We start from the raw sequence: 26,916 nt of genomic DNA on the forward strand, positions 1-26,916 counted from the left end.
ATCTTAACCCTACATACTCCCGGCATTCACAGGCTCACAGTGAATGATGATTTCGATTGCTGATCTGTACAATTCTCCTTGTGGGCTTTGTCTACTTTCTATGTTTCAGGTGACACCGAATTGATTCCATAAAACCCTTCAACCCGTCTGGTTTGTCGCGTCATTGGTATCGGAACGAGCTGTATTTATTGGTCCTTTGTGGCATCCACCACTTCGTTGCTTGGGTTCATCCGCCTCTGACATCTCCCAACAAAGTTTATGACTTCTCGCTCCCGATTTCTCGAAAGGCACTAGGACGTGGTTTTGAAAAACATCACTCATTTCACTCCGGGCAACCTGAAGACGAATCTACTCTATTTTTAAACATCTCCTTCCTCTCTCTCCCCCATCCGGACCCGTTCCAGTTCGAAGAGACGTAATCCGGGTGATTTGCCAAATTCTCTGAGGATCCAACCATCTTATTGTCATGCCTTTGGATCAGCCTGATGCCGGCGAAATTCATCTCGAGACCCCGGACGTGGATGCCACTGCGCAGAACTCTAATCTGACGCTCAGCTCTCACTCAAGTTCCATTGACACTCATAACGGGCGTATCGAGCTGGGTGGAAGCCAAAAAGATCTTCGACCAGACGAAGATCCTCCAGTCGAATCCAAGGTTGATGTCGAGCAGGCAGAGAAAAGTTTTGCCGACTTGCGGCGTCAGCTCACACAAGCTTCGTAAATCTCAAACTCCTCCATTCTAGTAGCGATTCAATGATTTCTTTTGTCCTCTGGATCCAGTTGATTAACTGAACTTACTTATCGAAAGCAGTTGAGAAACCAATTGGTCGCTGACTCGCTTTGCCACGCTTTGTAATCCAGTTCCGCACATTTATCAGTCCAGGGAAAAGCGAAAGATCTGGAGAAGCAAGCCGGTCATGTGGCATTTGACCTGTTGGAATATCTCGTTAGCCTTAATCTTCCATTTCGAAGCAGCACAATACTTTGATTTTCCTTTGTTCGATTCTGCTATCACTGACATGCATTTGCACATCATTCTTTTAGCGGCCACCTTCCCAGACTCAAGATGGAAATAGCGTGCATCCCAAAACATTAGGTGTCGTCTTTGAAAACCTCGGGGTCCTCGGCGCCGGGGGAATGAAACTTCCAATTAGGACTTTTCCAGATGCCCTTATGGGCCTTTTCATGGCTCCGGTCGTAGCGGTTATGATGAGATTGAAAAGCTTTCCACCAAAACAGATTCTCCATCCGATGAGCGGTTTCCTGAAACCCGGAGAGATGTGTTTAGTCTTGGGGCGGCCCAATAGTGGATGCTCGACGTTTTTGAAGGCGATCGCTAATCAAAGAATCGGTTTCATCCGGGTTGATGGAGATGTCACTTACGGCGGTCTACCTGCTGGCGTAATGGCAAAACAGTTCAAGGGAGAGTAAGCAGCAGACATATTTCTAACTTTTGCGATAAATCAAAACGCAGCGGATCATCTCTAAACAAACACGGACTGGAAATTGACAAATCTTTATTATTGCTTCACATAGGGTAGTCTATAATCCGGAGGTAAGCACATTTTGTACTTTTGGATTCCGGGAGACTAGCTGATTTGACTTGTCTACTACCACCTCAATCCTCGCGAACTTAAATGCAGGATGATATACACCTCCCCACGCTAACTGTGGCACAGACACTTAAGTTCGCTCTATCCACGAAAGCTCCAGCACGTCTCTTACCCCACATAAGCAAGGATGCATTCATTGAGAAAGTCATGGATATCTTTCTTCAGATGCTAGGAATCAGTCATACCAAAAACACCAGTAAGACAACAATTCAGTTTCAACTCTTTCTAGGCTCTCGTTGCTCGTTGCTAATAAAATTTGTTCTTTAAACTTGAATCTCCAGTGGTCGGAGACGCGCACGTGCGAGGGGTTTCTGGAGGTGAGCGCAAGCGCGTTTCGATAGCCGAAATGATGGCCACACGTGCATGCGTATTGTCATGGGATAATTCCACACGGGGGCTTGATGCGTCGACTGCCCTGGAATATGCAAAATCTCTTCGAATTCTAGCAAATCTATTTTCTGCCACAATATTTGTTACCTTGTACCAAGCTGGTGAAGGCATCTACGAACAATTCGACAAAGTTCTGCTACTTAACGAGGGAAGAATGGCTTATTTCGGTCCAGCTAAAGAAGCACGCCCCTACTTGATCGGTCTCGGCTACAAGAATTTACCTCGACAAACCACAGCAGATTATCTCACTGGCTGCACAGACCCGAATGAGCGACAGTTTCAGGATGGAATCGATACTCAAAAGATCCCTCAATCACCCGAAGAAATGAACCTGGCTTACCTCAGCAGCAGTATTTATCAAAGGATTGAACAAGAAAGAGTTGATTATAAAAAATATCTAGCACAAGAGCTGCGGCACCAAAATGATTTCAAGGAGGCCGTTAAGCAAGACCAGGGGAAAGGTGTTCGAAAGAAGGTGGGCATACTGTTTGCATGCGAAATGCCCACATACGTTACTGAAAACATTGTTTTTATTTATCGAAGTCACCCTACACAGTTAACCTAATAACCCAGCTACAAGCCTTGATCGTTCGTGATATCCAGCTCACTCTGCAAGATAGGAAAAGTCTTGTCTTTGAATGGGCGACTGCGATATTACTAGCTATCGTGATCGGTAGCGTTTTTTTGAATCAACCGATGACGACTGCTGGCGCCTTTACCAGGGGGGGAGTGATTTTTATGGGACTTTTATTCAATGTCTTTATGTGTGAGAATTACTCTGCCACTCGCCCTATCCCAATTGAAGAATAATGTTTTGTCTGACTTGGGCTTCTGCTCGTTTTGTTCAGCTTTCTCAGAACTTCCCAAACAAATGTTAGGGCGGCCTATCATGTGGCGGCAAACCTCTTTTTGCTTTTATCGTCCTGGAGCACGTGCGTTGGCCGGTGCTATAGCGGAGATCCCATTTTCATTACCGAAGGTCTTCGTTTTTTCGTTCATTGTTAGTCTTTTTTTTCCCCTTCTTGACTGAAGAAATCAATTAAGTAGACTGGATTATTGTTTTAACTTGTTGTTTTGTTATTTTTTTGCTACCTCGACAAGCTTTACCTGATGACCAACTTGACTCGTACTGCTTCAGCCTTCTTTACTTACTGCTTGATCGTTTACATGGGTTACTACACGCTCAGCTGTTTTTTCAAAGTTTTGGGAGCGATCTCTTTCAGCTTCGACACGGCTTCAAGATTGGCCAGCTCTTTGGTCATACTAATGACAATCTATAGTGGATACATGATTCCAAGACGGTCAGCTCAATTTCCTTGCGCAGTTACGATTTGAACGCATCCCCCCCTAACTGACTGCTTTTTGTCGCTTGTCACAGCTCTATGAAGGATTGGCTTATTTGGATTTATTATATGAACCCAGTCAATTACGCATTTTCAGCATTGATGGGAAATGAGTTTGGCCGAATTAGTTTGTAGGTACAGTCCGTGCTCCTTGGAATCATTCACTTTTTTAACGTCCAATTTGTTTTAGAGCTTGCACAGGCGATTCAATTGCCCCGCGTGGTCCGGGCTATCCAGCAGGCATTGGTGCGAATCAAGCATGCACTGTCCTGGGTTCGAGGCCTGGAAGCCCAATCGTTATCGGTGAAGATTACATCCGGAGCAATTTCTCATATTCTGAATCGCATGTTTGGAGAAATTTTGTTATTGTGGTATGTCCTGGTTGAGCAGAAAATCGGCATTCAATCTCACGCTGACGTTACCATTCTACCTTCTAGTGCGCCTTCGCTGCTCTTTTCCTCATCCTTCTCTTCATCGCAGTCGAAACTTTGGCGCTTGGGTCTGGAAGTCCAGCCATCAATGTATTCGCACAAGAGAACGAAGAACGCAAGAAGCTGAACGCAAAACTACAAGAACGAAAGCAAGATTTTCGTTCTGGAAAGGCCACGCAAGACTTGTCAGGTTTGATACAGACTCGCAAGCCCTTCACATGGGAAGACTTGTCCTACAGCGTTTCCGTTCCTGGTGGCCAAAAGAAATTGCTCACCAACATTTACGGATATGTCAAGCCGGGAACTCTGACCGCCTTGATGGGATCCTCCGGAGCCGGCAAAACCACCTTACTAGATGTATTGGCAGATCGCAAAACGACAGTAAGCCTGTTTAATCACTATCTACAAGAAAGTTTCGAGAACTTGACATTACCAATGTTGTTATTTTCAATTCCTTAGGGTGTCATTAGCGGTGAGATTTGCATAGCTGGCCAAAAGCCCGGTGCAGACTTTCAGAGAGGAACTGCGTATTGTGAGCAGCAAGATGTTCATGAGTGGACGGCCACCGTGCGTGAAGCCATGCGATTTTCGGCGTATCTTCGTCAACCTGCAGAGGTATCAATTGAAGAAAAAAACAAATACGTCGAAGAGATGATTCAACTTCTCGAGCTCGAGGATCTCGCTGATGCCATGATTGGATTTCCCGGGTTTGGCCTTGGAGTGGAAGCCCGAAAAAGACTGACCATTGGTGTTGAGCTGGCGGCCAAACCACAGCTACTTTTGTTTCTGGACGAGCCTACGTCTGGTCTTGATGGGCAAAGTGCCTACAATATTGTCCGTTTTCTACGCAAGTTGGCTACCGCGGGCCAGGCTATCCTGTGTACAATCCACCAGCCAAACGCCCTGCTATTTGAAAATTTCGATCGTTTACTTTTGCTCAAAAAGGGTGGTCGATGCGTTTACTTTGGTGATATCGGACGTGATTCACACGTTATCCGGTCCTATTTCGAGAAAAACGGAGCGAAATGTCCAGAAGATGGCAATCCTGCGGAGTTTATGCTTGAGGCTATTGGCGCTGGGACGTCTGCTCAACACGGCGGTACGAAAGATTGGGCAGATCGCTGGGTGGAATCCCTCGAACATGCTGAGAATATGCGTGAAATAAAACGTCTGAAGGAAGAGTCGCTGAAAGAACAAACTCATCAAGGGCCCTCCCTCAAAGAAATGAAATGTTAGACGGTTTTTTTCTACCCCGAGGGGAACAATGCGGTATACTGATGTTTGTTTTGATTTCGTAAAATTCGAGCAGATGCTACCTCATTCGCCTATCAATTAAAAACTGTTGTCGACCGGACTAATTTGAGCTTCTATCGCAATGCAGATTATGAAGTCACGCGGGTATTTAATCACGTCGCCATAGCCCTCATTACAGGCCTTACGTTTTTACGCCTATCCGACGGAGTGGGAGATCTTCAGAATCGCATCTTTGCCGCTTTCCAAGTGGTCATTTTGATTCCCCTGGTAAGGGCTTTTGAGGTGGAGCTTACGGCGGAAACCTTTTTGCTACGTGTATTTATGATAAATATGATTTTTCGTCATATTCCAGATCACGGCTCAAGTGGAGCCCACGTTCATAATGGCTCGGGATATATATCTGAGAGAATCTTCGTCTAAAATGTATACGCCTGTGGCGTTCGGGGTTGCCCAGTTTTTGGCTGAAATGCCATACTCTTTGGTGTGCGCGATCGTCTTCTACATTCTATGGTACTTTCTTGTGGGATTTCAAAGCGATAGTGATCGAGCAGGTTACGCATTTCTCAGTAAGTCGTCTTCCTGAGCCTCTCCCCAAACCCAATTTCTACCCAGTTTGATTTGGCTTATAAAATCTACAGTGGTCGTCGCACTCGAGACATATGCAGTAACTTTGGGGCAAGCTATCGCTGCTCTATCTCCGAGCATGTTTATCGCCGCCAAAGCCAATCCCCCCGTGATCGTCATATTGACCTTGTTTTGCGGCGTCACTGTGCCGAAGGCTCGACTGCCTGGTTTCTGGAGAGTATGTAAGTGTACCTTCCAATTCAACCATTACCAATTGCATATTCTGATTCAGAACACAACTTGTTCAGGGTTGTATGAATTAAACCCCATCACCCGATTCATCTCAGGAACGATTTCCAACGAGATGCACGACTTGCCCATTATCTGTAGCTCCGAAGAATAGTAAGCACTCATGAGTGCTGAACCTGAACCGGCTGATTGGATAGCTATTGACTGAATATTAGTATTTCCCCAGCACGACTTTCCAACCGCCCAGTGGTCAGACTTGCGCACAATGGGCGGGCCCATTTGTAAATTCTTTTGGTGGATACTTACTCGACGATACAGTCCGATCCGATTGCAAGTACTGTCAATTCTCCAATGGAAATGAATGTACGCAGTTGAAGTCTTGCCAAGAAACCAGGACATCCGCATTCTAACTACCATTTTTTAATTCACAGATTTGAGGATTAATGACATGAGATTTGAAGACCGATGGAGGGATTTTGGAATCTTCGTGGTTTATATTGCTGCCAACCTGGTGGTGATCGTCTTAGGCTCCCGCTTTCTGACCCACATCTATGCCAAGCGATAAACCAATGATCTCTAGATAGGGCCAGCGAAATTACAGAAAAAAAATGAGCGAAAGATTCAAGACAATATGTTAGATGTATTGATTTACAAATCTTTATCCCAACTTTCCGCCCCCAAACCTTTAATACTTTTTTGTTGCTCAGCGATTGTCTTTACACGCATATGTTACTCTAATTACTAGTTATTCTTTTATAAGTAATGTACGGTAAGTATAGCTGGTTAATTATGTTGGTTGTTATCATTTCTATGTTATCAATCATTGATTGCAACTCGTGAGTGACTACTTGATTGATTTTTTCGCTTTGGAAAGGGAACTCTGAGCAATGATGATGGCTTTTAGGCTAAGCGTACAGTAGGGGCTTTCACGATAGCTTAAAACACTTCTGGTCGGACCTTAAAAAATTTCTTGCTGGTCCACTTTTGAGACCTAAAATCGGTGATCACAATATTTATGATGCATAAATATTGTGATTCCGCTTAAGCTTGAACAATTCAAGATTTTCAGTGGGCTAAAGTTGTGGCCTTTGAGCCACAGCACCAGTAAAATTTTGGTTTTCTGACCAACACAGCTGCAAACTTGTCATGTCAGCCCCCCATTGTTTCCCAGTGGCAGAAGGAAGGCTGAAAACCTGAACTCAAATGTCAGGATTCCATGATTTTGAGCTCACAGCTCAAAAATCTGTCCAAGCATTCCTGGAATCACAATATTTCGAATCCGAATGCTCCACAGCAATTCAGGATTATAGTCAACAGGCTGACTTCCCGTAGCCTCATGGTTGGCTAGATTTAGCGGGAGGCACTACACCTTGTTTGCTGGCGAAAACTCGGTCTCGGTCATTTTTTAAACCTTGCCCGCCCGCTGATCTAGCTTTTTAGCCCACGGGAAGTCATCCAGTCTGACGACATTGAGTCTCGTCGCAATCAAGACAAAAGCTATCCGCGCCTCTGCCCTAGTTCCCCCGATGATGTGTCATGGAGAGCGTCCCATTCGGCGCAAGGCGGTCTCTTTAAATGGGACGCTTTGTTCGAGAGGCTCCAGGCTCGGCCTTCGCCGCCGGGGGGGGGGCTAACTTAACTAAGTCCCTCCCGAGGGAGGCCGAAGGCCTCCCTCCGGTGGAGGCGCTTCGCGCCTCCAACTTCGGACTTAGTTAAGTTAGGGGGGGGGGGGGGGGATCAGACTTGACACCGCTGTCTCCTGGCCGACGATGCCCCTTCCATCCACTCATGGTCTCCACCCAGTGTCAGTTCGGTGACCATTGGTACCAGGCTATTGAAGCGAACTTGAATCTGGTCGTTCAAGAAGTAACTATGCTACAGTCTGAACTTGATTGAATCATCTGCGACAGCACTATAAGGGCGACGATTGGTTAGGATACCAAAGATTTGGACGGCTCGGAGATCGGATGGATATCATTATCTGGCTCGGTCACTCTGGTTTCAACTATCGATAACTAGTTTTTGTTGCCTCTCGCCCTCTTCTTCTCCACAACACATGATTACGCGCAAGGGTAGGAATTAATCGTCGGTCAGCACTCAATGGCAGTGCACTTACAAGTTGCTGATCATTCGCGATAGTATCCTTGGCTATGATTCTGTGAATTAACCTCGAGAGTCGAGAGTCTCGCCAGCAAGCAACCATCACTTGACTTCGGCATCGGTCGGTGCCACCCGTAGGCTGTATATTTCCTCACCTAGATTGGCTGAAAATTGGAAACGCATTGTGATCGTCTCTTGTTTCCTGCCGGTGCCAGAACATAAAGCCCATGAGCTTTGCAGAGGCGATTATTGTGCATCCTCACATACTTCTTCCCGAACCTTCACCCCATAATCTTCCTATCCACATCACTCACAAATTTTTAGATTCTAATTAGTCTTTCCCATCAATTGAGTTTTTTTTATCACACCAAGAATCATAGAGCATATCTTCTCCGTATAAATTACGAGTCGCAAATTTTCAAAACTATCTCGTTCAAAATGTTTGTTCATTGGCTCCTGGTGGTCTTCATTTCTTTCATACAACTTACATCTAACATCGCACGTCCGCAAGGCTTCGGAACGCCGCAGCCGGCTTTTGATGGTGCCACCGATGATAGTTTTTTGACTATACTCGTCACAAAACTCAACACTGGACTTAACCAAATCGAAGCTGCAAATAACGCAGGGAATCTACTTGTTATCAAAGACATCGCAGTAGATCTGCGCAAGTTGATACCAACGCTAGATCAGGTTGTGATAGCCATCGCAAACAATGCAAACAGAGTTACAGACTCTCTAATTGCCCAGGACCTTACAGCCACTAGAGATACTGTGCTAAGCGATAACGATTCGATTGCGTAAGTTCGTTTGGCTCTAATTCGACCCCTTTTATAGCAACTGACCCTTATGTCTGTGGTGCCGACCGGGTTCTGACATGTGCAAAAACCAGGGACAACCTTTACGTTTTGAGTTTTTGTTGGCCCATTCCTGCCCTGGTTACTTATTACGTCGGTCAAGTGAGGACGCAAATGGCTGGCGCCGCACAGCGTGAGTTGCTTGTTTTGGCCCTGAGGATCGCCGATAGGATCCTTTCTATGTTTAAAAATGATGTTTATTTCTCCGTATTGGTACATGTTATTGTTATCTCCAGAATTCGCGGAAATCAGGAAAAAGGGCGCTTCCGACACAACTATTGCATAGTCCTTTCGTGGAGAGTTGCTGTACTCAAGGATCCATCAGGCAAGAAAGCTGGAATTCTTTTCAGGGAGGAAGGCAAAGTTGGATTGGTGTATTATGATACCCGGCCTCACCTGGGAATACTCTAGCTTTCCCCACAAGATTTACAAAAAGGCTCATGATTTTTCCTGGCAGTAAAAATATTTTGCTTTTTTGCTCCTTTACAAAATGATTTACTCAGCTTATAAAGCTGAGAAAGGACAAATAGTTTTTTAATTAGTAACCTGTATAAACTTTCATCATTGCATTTTTTAATTGGTAGCTTGTATAAACATTCCTCCTGCATTAATCTCAGTTGAAATGATTGAGCTGAAGGAAGAAAAAGTAAATAATTGCAAATGTTGCTGGTCAAAAACAAATTCAAACAATCATCCTCAGAGAAATCTGAAGAAGGACATCAACTGCTGTAATTAGTTGCTTTTTATTGGGATTCCTTTCTCTCTATCCAGTTTCATTGCAAGTGTTTTGTGGTTAGATAAGAATCTTTAACATCAGTGTTGCAGGTTACCTGTTAAATTCAAGTCTAGAGGAGAGAAAGGCAGGTTTTGGGGTTCTGGATCCTAATTTGGTAGATTGAATTTGTAGCCTTTGGTTGTGGAAGCTGTCTGGATCTCCAGCCTCTCAAACTAGGACTGTGTAGACTGTAACATGCATGTGACAGGCTATATACATAGGAATTCCCCCCTTTAATGCCCAAGCATCCCCATTTTCTGTTTTGAATAATCAATGTGAAAATCAAAATCAAGAAGAAAATCTCATCTTTTGGGTCTGCATTCTGTCCTAGAGATGGTCACTTTGCATCCAGGTACCCGTGCATGTTTGGATACCTGCAGCCTTTTTTAGCCATTCCCCAACATTCACATCAAACAATAGGTACCTGCTGTTTTCTTCACACCGGTGCCAATTTAGTATCATGGTTCCTTCAAGACAGCAGAATTCAAGATTTTGGTGTGAGATTACCAGTCAAGGTGAACAACATCATCCTCATAAATTGAGGAGGGTGTTGGGAGCTCATATAGCTGCAGAAAAAGGTAAGCAAAGCAAACCTTATTCCACATTCCAAAGCAGTGCCGTCATCTGAATGATGAATACAGTTTATGCATCCATGAGCCGCCAGAACCAACACATGGTGAATCCTGGTCAGGTACCTCTAGCGGAGAGAATTTCAGCCAACACCAAAGGTGAGCAGTGTGTTCTCTAACTATATGGTAAAGATGATTTTCTAATTGCATCATTCCCTTCCTGTTAGTCAAAGAAGCACAGGAAAAGACCAAGCAAACTGTTGAATCTACTCAAAGAGAAGAAACGGAAAAAGGTGAGCTGGCGATTTAAGAAACTAGGCAAAAGAAACTACATGCTAAAGACTTATGCCAATGTTTATCTAAAGAGCTAACATTGTGCAAATTCTGCACCATTTCGCTGAAGCCCAACAAGCTGGACAATAGGGGCCAAAGGATCTAGTCAAGTAGGATATAAATGAACTGGAACAGCTGAAGGTTTGCTGTAAGGGGTGAGAATCCCCTTCACTGGACGGGACAAGATGAACCGGGAAACGGGCTCAAAGGGGGCACGAGGAGAGGTTTCTAGGACCAACCAAAGGGGGGGCTTGGATTGCTGGTTCAGAGAGACTGCTAGTCAGTTCTCTGCTAGAAGTATGAGAAGGAAGAAACAACAAGAGTAGAAAGAGAAGAGGCCTACCTGGTTCAGAGAGACTGCTAGTCAGTTCTCTGCTGAACCAGGGAAGGACAGGAGTCAAGCTATATGTAAGTATGTGACATGTGGGAGTCACTTGTGACTCCTTGTGAACCCCAAGGGAGGAGGGGGGTTTACATTTGCATTAAAAGAGCCAATTTCCAACATTTTATCTTACAGTTTGCTATTATTGAACAAAAGACAATCTTCATCTCAAACACCAGGGAGGAATCTGTGGCACTCTCCAAAGAGTGCCTGGCTGTAATTTTATACAATGTATGTGTATTTCATATTAACCATAACCTCTGTTTATTTTCAAATACATGAGGATTTTGACTTCAACCTAACCTATTTTGAACTGAACAACAGCTCAGTCATTGCAACAGTGGGTCAGCTACGCTAACCATAGATGTTAGTGTAGCGTAGCGCAGCGCAAATGCACTATTTTTTAGCGTAGTGTTAGCGCAATTTTCAGCTGGCTACTATGGCAGAGCCACCATGACATAAAAATATAAAAATAAAATATCAAAAGCAGTGTTACATATGAAAGAGAAATTATTAATCTTACATATTTAAAACTACGCAAAAAACATTAAATACATATATAAATAATTAATTAATTAGCTTTGTGTAATTAATAAGTGAAATGTTAGAGAAGATTCTGAATCTACAGGTAAAATAACCTAGGGTACCTCACTTACATGTACCCTTAAATATTATCCCTTCCTTGTGTAAACTAACTTCAAAGTTTAAGCAAGTGCATCACATCCTGTGTGAATGCACTTGGATGCTTATATATCTAAATTAGAGATGGCCATGGGGACCCGGGTACCCGCGGCGTGTCCGGGTACCCACCATGATTTTGTAAAAATTTAGGTACCCGGACTCGCCGCCAACACCCGCGGACAGGTACTGCCAGTACCCGCGGCGTGTGCCGCGGGTACCCTCACTATATTTGAAACAACTGAGTCAGCACATTTTTTTTTCAATTCCCAAGCCCAATATTGTTAGATAACAAAATCCAAGGAAAAAAATTACCTCGGATTATCGACTACACATTTCTTGCATTTGTAGATGAATACATATTTGTAATAAAAATTGGATCGATCACAGTTGATCTTTACCTTTGCTCTTTGATTTACACATTTTTTCTTCTTGGAGCCCTTCCTTCCACCTTCTGAGCATACCGGAGGGGATCAAGTTGTTTTTTGAGTAAAAAGCAACAGACATCCCCCTGCTGATAGAAACTGGACTGAGGCGGTGTCTTTTTTCCAATACATAATCCCGTCCAAATGAGAAAGCCCGCTCAACATCAACGGAGGTAGCTAGATTGAATCAGAGTCAGATATGCAGCCAAAACATATGTAAAATGACAATTACTAACCTGGGCAACTGAGGACATCAAGGGCCATTTGGACAAGTCCACCGTGGTTATTTCCAGCGCGCTTTTGTTGGATCCACCACTTAAGCGCATTGATTGGGGAGCCATTGTCTAAAATGAGGCCAGAAGATAGCCATAATGTGAGCGGATCGTTTGAGGACTGACCCAATTAGGCAGCCAATGCGAGCTGTGCAATATGTCCTGTTTTGGGCTGAAATCATCTTTTGTCAGCTGAGAGAGTGAGGATGCCAATGGTTTATCTAACTAAGCCCACCTTGCTTGACTTTGTTGATTGACTGGAGGGCAGAGATTCGACGGGAGGCTTGTAGAATGTATTGAACATTTCTCGTGTCAGCCGAAGAGCTTCGTCAATCCAATTCTGTTCCCAGCCGGCGATCTCGAAGTACTGGTCTTTGAACTTAAGGAGGGGTGGAGTACTTTTCAAAAGGAGTTTAGATAGGCTTTGTTTAGCATAATCAGTGGCGTATGGGATTGAGAGAGTTTTAGGGCATACCCATGGCAATGCGATACAAGGGCGAGCAGTCAGTAAGCGTGTAATATTTATTTGTGAGCTGAAGGCCAAGGCGGCATGCGTTTCGGAGTACAGGTGGGTATTTTTCGCCATCTCCCTTGATCACATTTGCGAGGTGTTTGGTTATCTCATCTATGAAGACAATGATGTGGGTCAGTCGAGCTGATCCAGACACAGAGATTTGGACTGTTTGTTCATAGAAAATCTGCAGGATGGCAACGCGATCGCGAGCCAAGTGTACATCGACCTCGCCAATGTGATAGCGTCGAGGCAGGCCGAATTTTTGGTCCTTTTGCCAGATGAAGCTGGCCAGAACATTATCATCAGCTTCGATGTACATAGATGATCTGAGATAAAACACCCACATCGCTTTCTCACATCGAATAATCCCTTCAAGCTGAGAAAAGGTGGAGTTCCATCGCGTTTGGACATCTCTCACGATGTTGTGAGGTTTTGTACATTCCATTTCTTCACAGAGGTCGATGAACAGGGCCTTTGAATTTGGAGATTTGCGAAGCTTAGCTATGGCACGGAACTAGAAGGAGGTGATATAAGTTGATTGAAGACACACAAAGTCAAGACATTTACCTTATTTAAGCTTTCTTTGCACAATACCGAAGTGTAGATGTCATTATCTTTGTCTTCATCGCTTAAATCCTGGATGTCCGCCATAGATAACTCAGCATCTGACCCATCTTCGCCAATGTATGCTTCCGAATCTTCACTGTCAGAAGGGTTGCCTTCATCAGGATCATCTTCCCCGCAGATGGAACCCTTGCCCTTGTATCTATGTTGCCGAACAAATGATTAGAAGACCGAATGATCCAAAAATGATTCAATTTTATTAAATAATAAAAAAACTTTCCTACGGATCTGATTTTCAGCATCCTCATAATCTGATTCCTCATCGGATCCAAGAGTAGACGCCAGTTTTTCAGGGTGTTTATTTTGGAGTTTCTTGAAATGCCGCAGGATCAATTGCACAATCAAATTGAGTATATGCGCAAAGCATCTGATCCACTGCGGTTCGCCTTTGAATCGAGGCCATTTGAACTTTTTCATGGCCACCACCATTGAAGCATTATTTGAGGCATTGTTGGCAACAATTCCACATATCTGAAACAAATCGAATAACTCAGGTCACACAGATGCCTAGAAAGAATAAGAGAGCCTCAAGTTGACCTACTTTATCTTGAACAGCAAAATTTTTGACTACCAACCGTATTGTTTCCGCAAGATATTCTCCAGTGTGACTCCGAGTGAGCGAAACAAAATCCAATGACATAGATTCAAGCTCAATTTTTCCGCCATCCTTCTCAACTAGTGGTAAATCAATACCCCCAGGATATCCTGACCATTGGGTGACTGCCATGCATCAGCCCCAAGGTACATGGCACCTACATGTTTCTGTCCAACAAAATATTTTAAATATTATTAGAGAGTCAGTTTTATCGGATCAATCAAAGGGAATATAGATGAAATGAAATGTCTACATTTAAAACATCCCGATAACTGTCTTGAACCGCAGTATACAGCATGTGAATCAATCTTGAAACAATCTTTGCCAAAGGCATATGTTTAACAACCATTGGATGGAGAATTGCTTTGTGGGTCTTGTCCGCTAAAGCAGCAAAGGGTCGTGCAGCCTCTGCGCACCAGATGGAGCACAGTTGGTTTACCTGTAGAAACGAGAGACAATCAGAGAATTAAGAGAGAGAAACTGAATGTGCATCACTCACCTCTTCCAAGTCAATATGACCGCCAAAAACGCCAAGACTGGCCGGATTTTGATTGCTATTCACATCACAAACTTTCTTGAGACATCCAGCGGCATGTTTGAGCAAATTACTGCACGAGGAGTCATATGTTGGCCTGTGTATCTTTGTGCTGCATCTGAAAGAGGAAAAATGTCAGTAAAAAACCATCCAGAAAGACTGTCCGGATAGCTAACGTCTTGCATGGATACGCGATCATGTGTTGTCCCTTTTTGTCAAGGTGTGTTGAGAGTTCCGGTTTGTGGTAGCTCAAATAGGCGGCACTGATTGCCATCGAGGCAATCTTCTGAGCTCAAACTTTCAGGAAAAATATTGGATGCCCAAGTCAGTGATATGAATGGAGTGGAAGAGCAGAAAGAAAGCTTACCAAGCTCATCATGATCAGTGAGTTCGCGACTGGTACTAGACCGGCTGGTCCAAGGAGCTTTTTTCCGAGAGCTAGAGGTGGTATCTGTGACATTGTCATTTGCAACCAAGATATCCGTATCAATGACATCAGTTGGATCTGGGTTGGTCTGACCATCCAATGGTCCCAGAGGCAAGGATGTTGGTGAATTCAAGATCCGGCGCGGTGTAGGGACTCTTGTGGGACACTAAAGGTTTATTTGGTGAAAATATCCTCTGAGGGGGAAATAAATTGCTAATAGGTTGAAAGGCTATTACAACTTACGGGTGGTTTGAAAGACCTGCCCCTCTAATGGTACTATGCAAATAACTAAGAGTCTTGTAATCAATATTTATAAAGATGTGGCTGATTCCAAGATAGATCTTACTTTTGTATAGTAATCTCTATCAGACCTAGATTCCTCAAATCACTATTCTTGCAGATCTGTTACAACTTCTGATGCTGGAGGGATAATGTAATCCAGTGGGATCAATTATGTAAAATACAATTGTTGTTGATGTTGGGTTGTTGATGAGAAGGTTGGTAAGGATCTCTTCCTTAAGCAATCTCTTGATAAGGCACTTTAATCAATACTAGAGCTCCTGGTTGCTACTACACTACTACTACTTGTTATAATTGTTGTTGATGAAGTTGGTAATAATCTCTTCCTTAACAATCTCTTGATAAGGCACTTTAATTACTACTAGAGCTCCTGACTACTACTACTACTACTGACTCAAACTTAACACTACCACTACCACTACCACTACCACTAAACTACCACTAAACTACCACTGTAACTAAACTAACCACTGTGACCAAACCTCTGTAGGCTGATGGGGAAAAGATCTGATGAGGGGGGGAAAGAGGCCTCTTTATATATTGAAGGGTGAGGGAATTTAGCTCCAGGGGAACTCCTTGTGAGGGCTATTTTCTGCAGGGGATATCAGTTGCACAGCAAGATATGCATCTGTTGCACTGCCTGCCAAACAATGAGGTAATGGATTCTGCAGGAGGGGATATCAGTTGCACAGCAATATATGCATGTGTTGCACTGCCTGCCAAACAATGATGTAATTGATTCTGCAGGCAGGCTCCTTGAACACCTTATCTGCCTGCATATGCTGCACTGCATGATATCATGTGTTGCTAGGTGACCCAAACAACCTTCCGTAACCTACCATATGCCTGCATGTCCAGCTGTTGCCTTCTTCCATCCAGAATATTGGGGGTCAAAGCCTCTCCTCCCACCTTGCTCCATCCTTCCTTCTTCCTCCTCCCTAATTAATACTTACATCCATATCCCATCATACTGAATCCTAGACCCTTATAAAGTAATATACCACCCTTATAAAGATAATATACCCTTACACAAGTAATATACCCTTATAACACTGCCTTACTTGATACACCACACCATCCTCCCTTTCATTCCTGGTTGAGACATGTGCTCCCAATACCTTCCACCTCTTCTATTGATAACATCCTTCCACCTCCCTGCCATCCTACCTAGTCATGGTCCTCCATTCCATCCCTGATCACGCCGTCCATCCTACATGATCCTAGTCTGCCGTTCCGTCCGTGCTAACACTATCCCTCATCCATCCGTCTGTATCTGTAATGAATCCATTCCTCCCATCAACACATACACTGCTTGTATTATATATAACTTCCTCCTCTTATAATGAATGATAGCTGTATCTATGCTGTCCCAATACCTCTGCAATGTGCTTTTGGCATTGTCACGCCAATGGAGCACCACAGCGGTCTCTTTCTTGATTGGGTCATGGTGTATGAGGTTGAGGTCAGGTGTTTTCTCCGTGTTGTCACTCTCCAGGATAGGAGAACTCAGCAGCGGTTGCCTGAACGGGTACCTGTGTTGGACACGGGTACTTGCTAATTTTAAGCCACATTTCACAGACACGTACCCGTACCCGGCACCCGCAGGGGGGTACCGCTGGACAGCAAGGGGTACCCGCCAGCGGGTGCCGGGTACAGCCAGACGGGTACCCGCTGGCCATCTCTAATCTAAATACATATGTTTACACCCAGTTTCAGTGACAAAAATGAGGTGTTGTGTACAGTTTAGAAGATGGCTTTATTTGTTGCGTGGCGCACCCAAGCCCGCGTGATCTGTTGCCTGGAGCTCAAGCCCGCGCGCATGGTGCACATATATGCATCCAATCTACTAACATGATTCCGCCACCAATGTGAGGTGAGGAATGTTGTGACTTCCTCTTTTTAATTTACTTTTTCAGTAACTAAGTATGTAACTAATTTATCTCTAGTACATTGGCTACCTAGGGTGGCCCGGGAACTATCCATATAGCTCCCCAAGCCATCCAAGTGTAGGATAAAGGTGGCTTGCTCCCTTTCTCCCCCTTCGCCGTTTCCGGCGGTTGCTAAAATTAGTGACTAAAGGTGGGAGTGTTTTGGAGGAGAGGATAAATGTAGTGTAGCGGCCCACCATTGTTGATGGGGCGCTCAAGAACCCCAAATTTGAATCAACTGCAAACAAGATGGATCCTGGAAATTCAAAGTAGATCCTTTTTACTAATGGCCACTCAAATTTATCTTCCATGTTATTGGTTCCCCCTCAAAAATTTTCTTACTTTCTCTCTCCTCTAGATAAAATCTATATTGAAAAAAAAAAAAAAACGCTACTTCCCCCCCATCCCAAAAAAAAGTGCCTCAAAAGCGCTACAAAAGCGCTACAAAATAGCTTAGCGCGCTATTTATAGCTGTAGCGTAGTGCTTTTGCGCTATGTTATGGCTATAAACAGTGGCTACAAAAATAGAAAAGCTACAAGCTTGTGCAAAAAAGCGCAAGCATAGCCCAAAAACGCTACAAATTAGCGTAGCGCATCCGGGCCAAAAAACACTACGCTGCGCTATCTGCAGCGCAGCGCTTTCACCATTGGTTCATATCTTGGTATTATCAACATCAAACACTTCCTGACTACCCCATTAAGAACATAGAAACTAGAATTGTGTATGCGCCGCAGTTGTATCGTTGGATTACACGTAATCCACCAGTACAGCCGCAGCGCACTGAACTCATGGCAGCCAGCTTGCTCCAGAGCGAGCTGGGTTCATACGCGCCGCAGTCATACTGTTGGATTACGTGTAATCCAACAGTACAGCTGCGGTGCACTGAACTCACGGCAGGTAGATTGCTCTGCCATCTGGACCATTGAGAATGCACGGGTGTATGGCAGTTACCTGCCCGTTTTTTGTCCCCAAATGTAGACACCTGCACCCGCAACTTCTACCTGTTTTCAAAACAAGGTACCCAGAAACAGATAGCAGGTACCTGGAAACGTGGAAGAAGGAAGGGAAAGGGAAAGCAGGGGAAGAAAAGAGAAAAAGATAGAGGGGCCTTGAGGGTTGGATCTTGATATTCCAGGGATTGAGAATCTTGAGGACTGATGCCGGCGAGTACGGAAACCAAACCTGAGCTCGACCACCATTTTGATCACCACACCGGGAGCAGTCCCTCCCAGTCAACCGGGAGCAGTCCCTCCCAGTCAACAACTTTACACAACAGTTGACCGGGAGCAGTCCCTCCTGGTTGAAAATCACCTCCAACAGGCGACCGGGAGCAGTACCTCTCAGTCCAAAACTGTACACAACAGTTGACCGGGAGCAGTCCCTCCCGGTCAACAATTGCATACCGCAGTCAACCGGGAGCAGTCCCTCCCAGTCAACAATTGCATACCACAGTTGACCGGGAGCAAGGCTGAAACGCTGCGCTGCGCTACAAAACAGCGGTCTTTTAGCGCAGCGCAGCGGGGAACCGCTGCGCAGTCATCCCAAAAAGCGGTAGCGCAGCGCCAGTCCCGCTGCGCTACCACTGCAAATAGCGGGCCCCCGCTTTTTCCACAACCCAAAAAGCGGTAGCACAGCGGGCAGGGCCGCTCCTTTCAGCGCCGCGCAGCGGCCACCAAAGCAGCTGCGCTGCGCTTTTTTGGCTGGCAGCGGGGGAGCACCACGTGGCCAGCTCAAAAAGCGGTAGCGCGGCGATGTTTCCGCTGCGCTACCGCTGAAAGTACCGGGTCCCCGCTTCTTGCCAGACCTAAAAGGAGGTAGCGCAGCGGGCGGGGCCGCTACTTTCAGCGCAGCGCAGCGGCCACCAAAACCGCTGCGCTGCGCTTTTTGAAGCGCAGCGCTTTCACCCTTGCCGGGAGCAGTCCCTCCCGGGTGACCACCACATACCACAGTTGACCGGGAACAGTCCCTCCCGGTCAACAACTGTACACAACAGTCAACCGGGAGCAGTCTGTTAGAATTCTGCCCCATGCCCAGAAGAGGGTTTATTTCTTTTTTGTTCTCTTTCTTTCCATCAGGGCCCTATAGTCAGCTAGGCCCTCTTTAGGCCCCTTTTCCCCATATGTATTTCATCTGTCCCCTCATGAAATACATACCACACTTAGTTCCGAGCCCATAGTAGTCAGACCTGCTCCTCTGGAGACTTCTGATCTGCTGTTCTGAGTCCCTGAGCATTCTGTGCTCCTGGAGTCCTGATCTTCTTCAGTCTCAGGCCCTTGGCCATATTTCTCAGTCCCTCCTGGTTGACCATCACATACCACAGTTGACCGGGAGCAGTCCCTCCTGGTCAACAATTGCATACCGCAGTCAACCGGGAGCAGTCCCTCCCGGTTGAAAATCACCTCCTGTGGTATGCAATTGTTGACCGGGAGGGACTGCTCCCGGTCGACTGCGGTATGCAATTGTCAACCAGGAGGGACTGCTCCCGGTCAACTGTTGTGTACAGTTTTGGACTGAGAGGGACCGCTCCCGGTTGCCTGTTGGAGGTGATCTTCAACCGGGAGGGACTGCTCCCGGTAAACTGTTGTGTACAGTTGTTTACCGGGAGGGACTGCTCCCAGTCAACTGTGGTATGCAATTTTTGACTGGGAGGGACTGCTCCCGGTCGACTGTTGTGTACAGTTTTGGACTGAGAGGGACCGCTCCCGGTTGCCTGTTGGAGGTGATTGTCAACCGGTGTAAAGCTCAAAAGTGCTCCTGAGAACCTTTTGCTGAGTGCGGAAAGGGATGAATGAGGTTACCTCTGCCTTTCCTGGGTCACTAGACACTAAAACAAGCCCCCCAATCTACAATTGGAAGGTTTATGTAGTGATAGTGGAGGTGTATCAAAAGATAGCCTACGTCAAACAAGTGGCTTAGGGGATATGGGTGATGTAGCCGGTGCTGAGTGAGTTGTGAGTTGATATGGTCCGTGTGTTGCCGCAAAGAGGTTGAGGAACACCCTGACAGAGGGGTTGATGATGATTGAGTGATGTAGTAGTGTTGTTGTATGTATGTAATTGTTATGTAATAAGGGTAAAACCACAATATAGTGGGGGCTAATACTGTAGAGTGAGCAAGTGTTGTACTGTTATGGGGTAAGCTGAGTGCAAGTAGTTTGCTGAGAGAAATTACAACTGGGGGAGGAGAGCCTCCTTGTGAGCCTGAGCCTCTATAGTGGCTACAGGAAACAAGAAAAGTGGGAGGCACTGGTTGTATTTCTTGGGATAAAGAACTACAATCAGAGAGAAGAGAGAAAGAGAAAGAAAGAGAAAGAGACAGAGAATATAATGATCTGGAGGGGGTCTATCTACTCCTTGTAGGAGGATCCTCAAAAGTCTACTTGAATCACCTGGAAAAGTGATAAGGACAGCTGTGCCAGACCAACAAGGGCTACAGCCTCCGCGCGCACCAAGGAGACGGTGGGGGGACACAGAATAGTAATACTAATCTGCTCTGATTTTTAGACTGAGTCTAGGATTAACAGAGTAACCTTTGATCTTGAGAATAGTAGAGGTGAAAGCAATAAAGAGGAGCAATCAGGAGGCACAGAGAATCACTCTGGATAATCAAGGTTCAAATGAAGAGTATACTTACTGTCAATATCCTAGGCGCCTGTGACGGTAGGAGTACTGGGAGCGTGGTATCCTCTTGTAAGGTGATCCTGGGTTATCTACGGGGTGGTTCTGGGTGGTCTGAAGTCTGTAGATCCTCCTCAGGCAAGGGGGATCCTGACTTCGAAAATTTTCACAGTTTGCTTATGTAATTACATATGTACATGTGGTTTGGCGCGCCTGGTAGCGCTGACACGTCACAACTGCGCATGCGCGCCACAACTCAAGGACTCAGGGAAGGAGTAGAGTTACAAAGAATTGGTGAGTTGTAACTAGGGTTGAAATTGCGTGAGGAAACAGAATATGAATTCAGAATAAGGATATCTCTTAAGATGGAAAAGATATAAAGCAATTCATATGTAAAAGTAGATAAAAGGCAGACTTTGGGTCAGCTGTGATGACTCTAAGGCTGACACTCCTTAAATAGAAAAGAGTGAGGGATTTTAGCTCCAGGGGAACCAGGGAATGAGGGATTTTAGCTGCCCTGAGCTGTCAAATGAGGGATTTTGGCTGGTGAGAAAGTGGAGGTGAGAGATTTGAGTTTGGCCTATGATGTCATTGACGTATGATGTCATTGGGTCATCTGATCATCTGTACTGCCCCTGTCTGTCAAATGATGTCATACAAGGGAATTTAGCTAGCCTGAGCTGTCAACTGATGTTGTGTGTAATCTGCATGAGGGGTTTTTGCTAGCTTGACACCTGCATGAACTGCAGCCCCTATTACACTAGTCTGCATGCACCTGCATGAGCCTGCATAAGACTGCATAAGACTGCATAAGACTGCATAAGCCTGCATAAGCCTGCATAAGCCTGCATAAGCCTGCATAAGCCTGCATAAGCCTGCATCTAGTGTGCATGACACTGCATGACACTGCATGACACGTGCATAACACAATGTAATGAGTGCAGCTGATGAGGTAAAGCATATGTAAAGGGTAGACAAGTGTCAGAGCGGACCATGTAACGGATTACATGGTCCTGGGTAAGGGTGGTTCATGTAACGGATTACATGACCTGAGTATGGTGTTTGTGTGCGTGAAACTGGCTGATGGTGTCTTGAAGGGGTTGTATCTTCTGATCCAGAGGGGTGTAAGGTGTGTTGTCCATGGTGTCCTGTGTAGTTTTGGCTGTAGAATCCAATGGTGTCGCCGTATTGGTTGATTTGTGAGTGTACATATGAGAAAATGAAAATTTTTGAAATGGGCTAGATGGGTAACCATAAAGCATACCACACCGGGAGGGACTGCTCCCAGTAAACTGTTGTGTACAGTTGTTGACCGGGAGGGACTGCTCCCGGTTGAATGCGGTATGTGATTGTCGACCGGGAGGGACTGCTCCGGGTCGACTGTTGTGTACAGTTTTGGACTGAGAGGGACCGCTCCCAGCTGCCTGTTGGAGGTGATTGTGGACCGGCAGGGACTGCTCCCGGTCGGCTGCGGTATGTGACCATTGACTGAGAGGCAGTCCTTCCCGGTTGACTGTTGTGTACAGGTTGTCCTCCCAGTCAAAAAGGGGTGTTCTGTTGTTGATGTTCACCAGCAGGGTGTCTTTCTATTTAGGGCTGTTGACCATGCCTGTGGCTGTTGACCCGGACTGTGTGAGAGAATTTGACTGAAGGACTAGGAGGGAATAATAGTCCATTGTCCAGCTGAGGATTTCTTAGGGGGAGCAGTCATCAGCACTAATAACTGAGCTGCAAGGATCTGGTGGGCTTAGCACCAGGCCATGCTGAGCGAGTCTGGAAGACTCATGGACTGAACAGGCAAGATCCCAGGTACAAATCAAAGTAATATCAAAGTCATCACATGTCAACTGACACAGATTTCTTGAGTTTTTTTCACAGTGTTCAACATTCAAGGTTTGGCCTGACTGATATTCAAGGTTTCCTGCTCCAAATCTGCTCCTCTCCTCCAGTTGTTTCTTTTGTCTCCCAAAATATGTTCTTTTGTTTGCAGTCAACGGTGGGTCGCTACTTTACTCTACAATAACCGGGGCTGTTGAGTAAAGTAGCAAGCTGCGCCTAGCATTTTTACAGTTATTGTTAACGCTAGCGCGCGGATAGCCGCATCACGGTTATCGTAACTGACCCGTTTTTTGTACAGCCTTTACTAGTAAAGTAATGTGTTATTGAGAAAAGTAACATGTTATTAAGCAATTAAGGGCCAAATTAGCCCTTGTCAAGCAGAGCAACACTTTATCAAGCAGTGAAAGACCAAATCAGCCCTGAAATGGCCTTTTATTGCTCAACTAGAGGCCAAGGCGGCTGCGCCGCTGCAGGGGAAAAACCCCCACAATGAACAAAACACCACTCCCTGGTTCTTAAACTCTACATTCCTCCAAGATTCAGAAAAAAGTCTGCTTTAAATTTAATTATCAAATACTCTCTTTCAAATACTCTCTTGAAGACATTTTGAGATTTGTCATTAGGTTCAACTCAAGCCATTATAGTTTCAAATTTGAATTCATTTGAATCCATTGAGCATCTCATCATCACAGGTAGTTGTTAAGGAACTCACTATATATGCAAAAAAATGTTTGATGTTAATGCTTACAGCTCTTTCTCAATCTTTATCATCTTGTAAAAAGCAATTGTATCTAATTATCACACTATACTATAGCTCCTTTGGGAAAATTTATCCTTGTTTACAATTGCTAATTTGGCCAAGCTTTCACAATCAACAAAAACCAGTGACAGAATTGATTTGAAAAACAAAAATGCCAAATCAGTAGTCTGTTTTGGAAATGTGGATTTGAACCATTATCCAGGCATGAGGAGAAAGGTGACATGATCAGGTGGATCATAATTTACTTCCAAGTTCATGTTAAGCATAAAATTCAAATGCAAATGATTTGCCCAGACAGAACCTTGAGGAAAAAGCCTTGAATATCATGTTTTCTCCAAGTCAAACTGATGAAAAAATTATTATCTAAATCAACCCACTCATAGGCTCAACCTCCCTTGATTATTTGGAGAAATCTATCAAAAGCTACTGGAGCTTTTAAAGAAATTCAACCCCAGGCTGGACAATCAATTCTTCCTTGTCAATATATGTTTAACCTGGGGCTTTGGTAAAAGTAGGACTGGTCTGACAGTATACTCCAAAACATTGTGACTCACGATTCAAGAATGATTGAAAAAAAGTTGAATGGTGTCTTGACATTCAGTCCACGCACTGTGGTGAGTCACAGAACGCAAGAGTGCCAATACTTGTTATGGAAGGCACATCATGGAAGTGTGTTGACCACGGTACCATCCATGGAGGCATTGTAAATGAAAGAAATGACAGGATTTCTCAAATAAACTTCTACAATGTGTGCAATGTCATGTACTGATACAGGCCTGATGATAAGATAATGTATTCCAAAGGTTAAAAGCATATTGAACTTGTTGTTCTACCATTTTCCTGATTCAGCACCTTGCCAAGCGACATGGTGAGATACTCTTTGGCTCCGAGTTTGTAGCATCCATGGGCTTGCCAAGACTTATTCAAAGACATCGGCTGCCGACCACAGAGATGATTGTTTTCTGGAATGTAGAATACCATTTGAATATCTTTCAGTATGAAGAGCGAAGAAAGGGATAATGATGAACATGTCCATACCTCGGGAATCAAATTTGTGGAGCTCTTGTTCTTCGCCATAAAAGCCAAAAGGAATACCAGGCATAATCAAGTTGGTCACTAATTGGCCCAAGAGAAACCGCTGTGTTGCATTGATTCATGAGGCCCATCTGAAGTTGTTTTGGTTGGTCGTGCTGTCAAGATGCCGGGGATGAGCTGCTGAGTTTGCGGGTTGAGCAAATCATCTAAAACATTGTGAAGAGAACCGATGTCAATAATGTCTCAAAAATTGGCGCCTGTGTGCTCGCCATGAATCAAATGTTCCACTCACTGGTCACAAATTTGTTCCTCCACGCTTCAACCACCGGTATATCATATATAGAATTGAGTTTACCATCCACACCCAATAATCCAGCCGAAGATCTATAGATCAAATAATGAAAAGCAGCGGAATCCAACGCGTTTTCACCAATAGGACACATGAAACTTTCAGTCTGATTTGCGGTGACCAAGGCGGCTGTATCAAATTCTAGATTCGCATAATGCGCTAGTTGGCGGCCACGACCAATGTAAAGCAATCCAAAAGTATTAACGTCAGATCTGAAGACAGGAAATAAGGGCTTAGTGTGACAATTACGACATTCCATTGGAGACTTTGGTTGGGATTTAGGCCTCATACACACATTTCACCTGTGTTTAGAATTTGTCTTTTTCCAATTCCTTTGCGCAAGTCCAGAGAGCTCTGCCAACCCTCAAACAACAGCCGGAGAGTCAACTCCCACCAGCGCCCCCAACGACCAGCTTTGGATCCACTACTTTTGAGTTTTGGTTCCCGCGTACACTCGGCCGGGTCATTTTGAGCATGGGCTTCCAGGTTGATTCACGTATATCCATCTGAGGTCAGAAACCTTGCTGTGGAGCTAGGCGGATAACCAGATGGATTGGGCCCTGGAAGACCTTGAAGATTGTAGGAATCAGACCATCTCTTTTTTCCATGATTCTGCTGGTTTTTGTTGACGATTTTTTGGGTTGTGTGTGGTGCTTTAGGGGTTGAACAAACCGCCTGGGACATGATTCCACCGTACCAGAACGAGGATGACGAGGGTGAGCTCTCTGCACACAAATCAAGTCGCAATGGGAAGACGGCTCAGTGATGTTTTTCAAAATATGACCAGGGATCTTGCCGTCCCATTCGCATCCATCCTACCCATCCGGGAACCCCTACTACCCGAGCCACACGTCAGTCCAAGCGCCGCTGCTGCCGCCGACGAGCGGCGACCCTGGCCAGGCAGACTGGGCCGAGCTGGCCACCGACCGTCTCCTCTGGCCCTCCGGCCCGCCCGAGCCGCTTGACGACCTCCATCCTGACGACCTCCCGCCCGACCAACTCGACTTCCCCCATCATCACCACCACTGCGCTCACCCCCGTGATCTCGTCCCTCCTCCTAATTATTAAAAACCCCCCAATGGTTGACCTCAAAGAGAAACTAAGAGGCGGAGCTACTCAAGTCAGTTTCGGTTGCGAAGGGTCCCGGAGCGGTGCCAAGGAAGCCGGTCACAGTCCCGAGTGCAGCTTGGGCGGGCTGAGAGGTGCTACTGGGGATGAGGGGCTCCCGGCTCTGTTTGGTCTGTTTCCTGCCCTCAAACACTTTCTGCTCGATCCGCAGACGGTTCTTGATCATCCGGACCAGCTTTTCCAACTTGGCGGCGACACCGCTATCCCAATTGCTCAAACAATTTTGTACCCTTGAATACTTGGTCTGCCAGCAAGGGGCTTTTCCGACGGGAGACAAATTGATGAATTGGTCTGAAATCACCAGCCTAACATCCATGCCAGTCCGCTGGGGCAAGAACATCGGAGGTGTTTGGATTTTAAAACTTGGGCAGTCAACAGTTGTGGTCTCAAGAATTCATGAACTGGAGTCCGGCGTACTGATTTTTAGACGAGTGAGATAAGTGATCCGACTTATGAGGAGCACACGAGCAAGACACACAACAACCAACCTGAGACACGAGATGCGTGGATCAGTTGAGGAGAAATGCCGAGTTGAATGAATCATTATTTCATGCACACCTTTTAGACGAGTGAGATAAGTGATCCGACTTATGAGGAGCACACGAGCGAGACACACAACAACCAACCTAAGAGGAAACAGTGATGAGAACATGGTGATGATAAGAGATAGTGAAAGAACAATACCTGAGACACGAGATGCGTGGATCAGTTGAGGAGAAATGCCGAGTTGAATGAATGAAGAAAAAGAGAACCGGTACAATGTGCCCGCGGGCTCTTGACTACATACAACTAGGTCTTTGACTACTGCGGCGAAGCCACTTGAGACTATAACAAGGTGACTGATAGGAAACCGCGGATAGTTCAATACCCCCCCTCTTTCACTAGCTTGCTAGGTTCAAAACACTTACCAGCTTTTGGTGTTTAGGTCGGGCAAGTGATTTTGTCAGGCCGTCTGCTTGCATTTCTGATGTGGAGATGTAATTGAGTGAGATTGAGCCGGATTCGAGAATTTCACGGGTCCAGTGATACTTG

At 45.3% G+C, this 26,916-nt stretch overlaps 4 protein-coding genes across 4 annotated transcripts; 3 read left to right on the plus strand and 1 right to left on the minus strand.

Annotated features, from left to right (window-relative positions):
* Positions 1-466: 466 nt before the first annotated feature.
* PtA15_3A32 (uncharacterized protein) lies at positions 467-6,409 on the plus strand (the record flags this gene model as incomplete). Its single annotated transcript, XM_053167287.1, has 19 exons — positions 467-717; positions 862-946; positions 1,045-1,427; positions 1,537-1,555; positions 1,644-1,809; positions 1,895-2,478; positions 2,547-2,769; positions 2,852-3,003; positions 3,105-3,304; positions 3,382-3,477; positions 3,537-3,717; positions 3,784-4,158; positions 4,237-5,008; positions 5,087-5,298; positions 5,384-5,597; positions 5,670-5,837; positions 5,904-5,997; positions 6,071-6,207; positions 6,276-6,409. The coding sequence occupies 19 exons, from the start codon at positions 467-469 to the stop codon at positions 6,407-6,409; spliced, it is 4,446 nt and encodes a 1,481-aa protein (XP_053018224.1).
* A 1,973-nt stretch (positions 6,410-8,382) lies between these two features.
* On the plus strand, positions 8,383-9,084 carry PtA15_3A33 (uncharacterized protein; the record flags this gene model as incomplete). The annotated part of the gene is made up of 3 exons (XM_053167298.1): positions 8,383-8,741; positions 8,834-8,931; positions 9,035-9,084. The coding sequence occupies 3 exons, from the start codon at positions 8,383-8,385 to the stop codon at positions 9,082-9,084; spliced, it is 507 nt and encodes a 168-aa protein (XP_053018225.1).
* Positions 9,085-25,304: 16,220 nt separating this feature from the next.
* On the plus strand, positions 25,305-25,824 carry PtA15_3A34 (uncharacterized protein; the record flags this gene model as incomplete). The annotated part of the gene is made up of 3 exons (XM_053167309.1): positions 25,305-25,335; positions 25,416-25,472; positions 25,544-25,824. The coding sequence occupies 3 exons, from the start codon at positions 25,305-25,307 to the stop codon at positions 25,822-25,824; spliced, it is 369 nt and encodes a 122-aa protein (XP_053018226.1).
* Positions 25,825-25,855: 31 nt separating this feature from the next.
* PtA15_3A35 (uncharacterized protein) lies at positions 25,856-26,224 on the minus strand (the record flags this gene model as incomplete). The annotated part of the gene is made up of 1 exon (XM_053167320.1): positions 25,856-26,224. One exon carries the CDS (start codon positions 26,222-26,224, stop codon positions 25,856-25,858), a length of 369 nt encoding a protein of 122 aa, XP_053018227.1.
* Positions 26,225-26,916: the final 692 nt, after the last annotated feature.

The sequence above is a fragment of the Puccinia triticina genome, chromosome 3A (genome assembly GCF_026914185.1).
Source record: "Puccinia triticina chromosome 3A, complete sequence".
NCBI lineage: Eukaryota > Fungi > Basidiomycota > Pucciniomycetes > Pucciniales > Pucciniaceae > Puccinia > Puccinia triticina.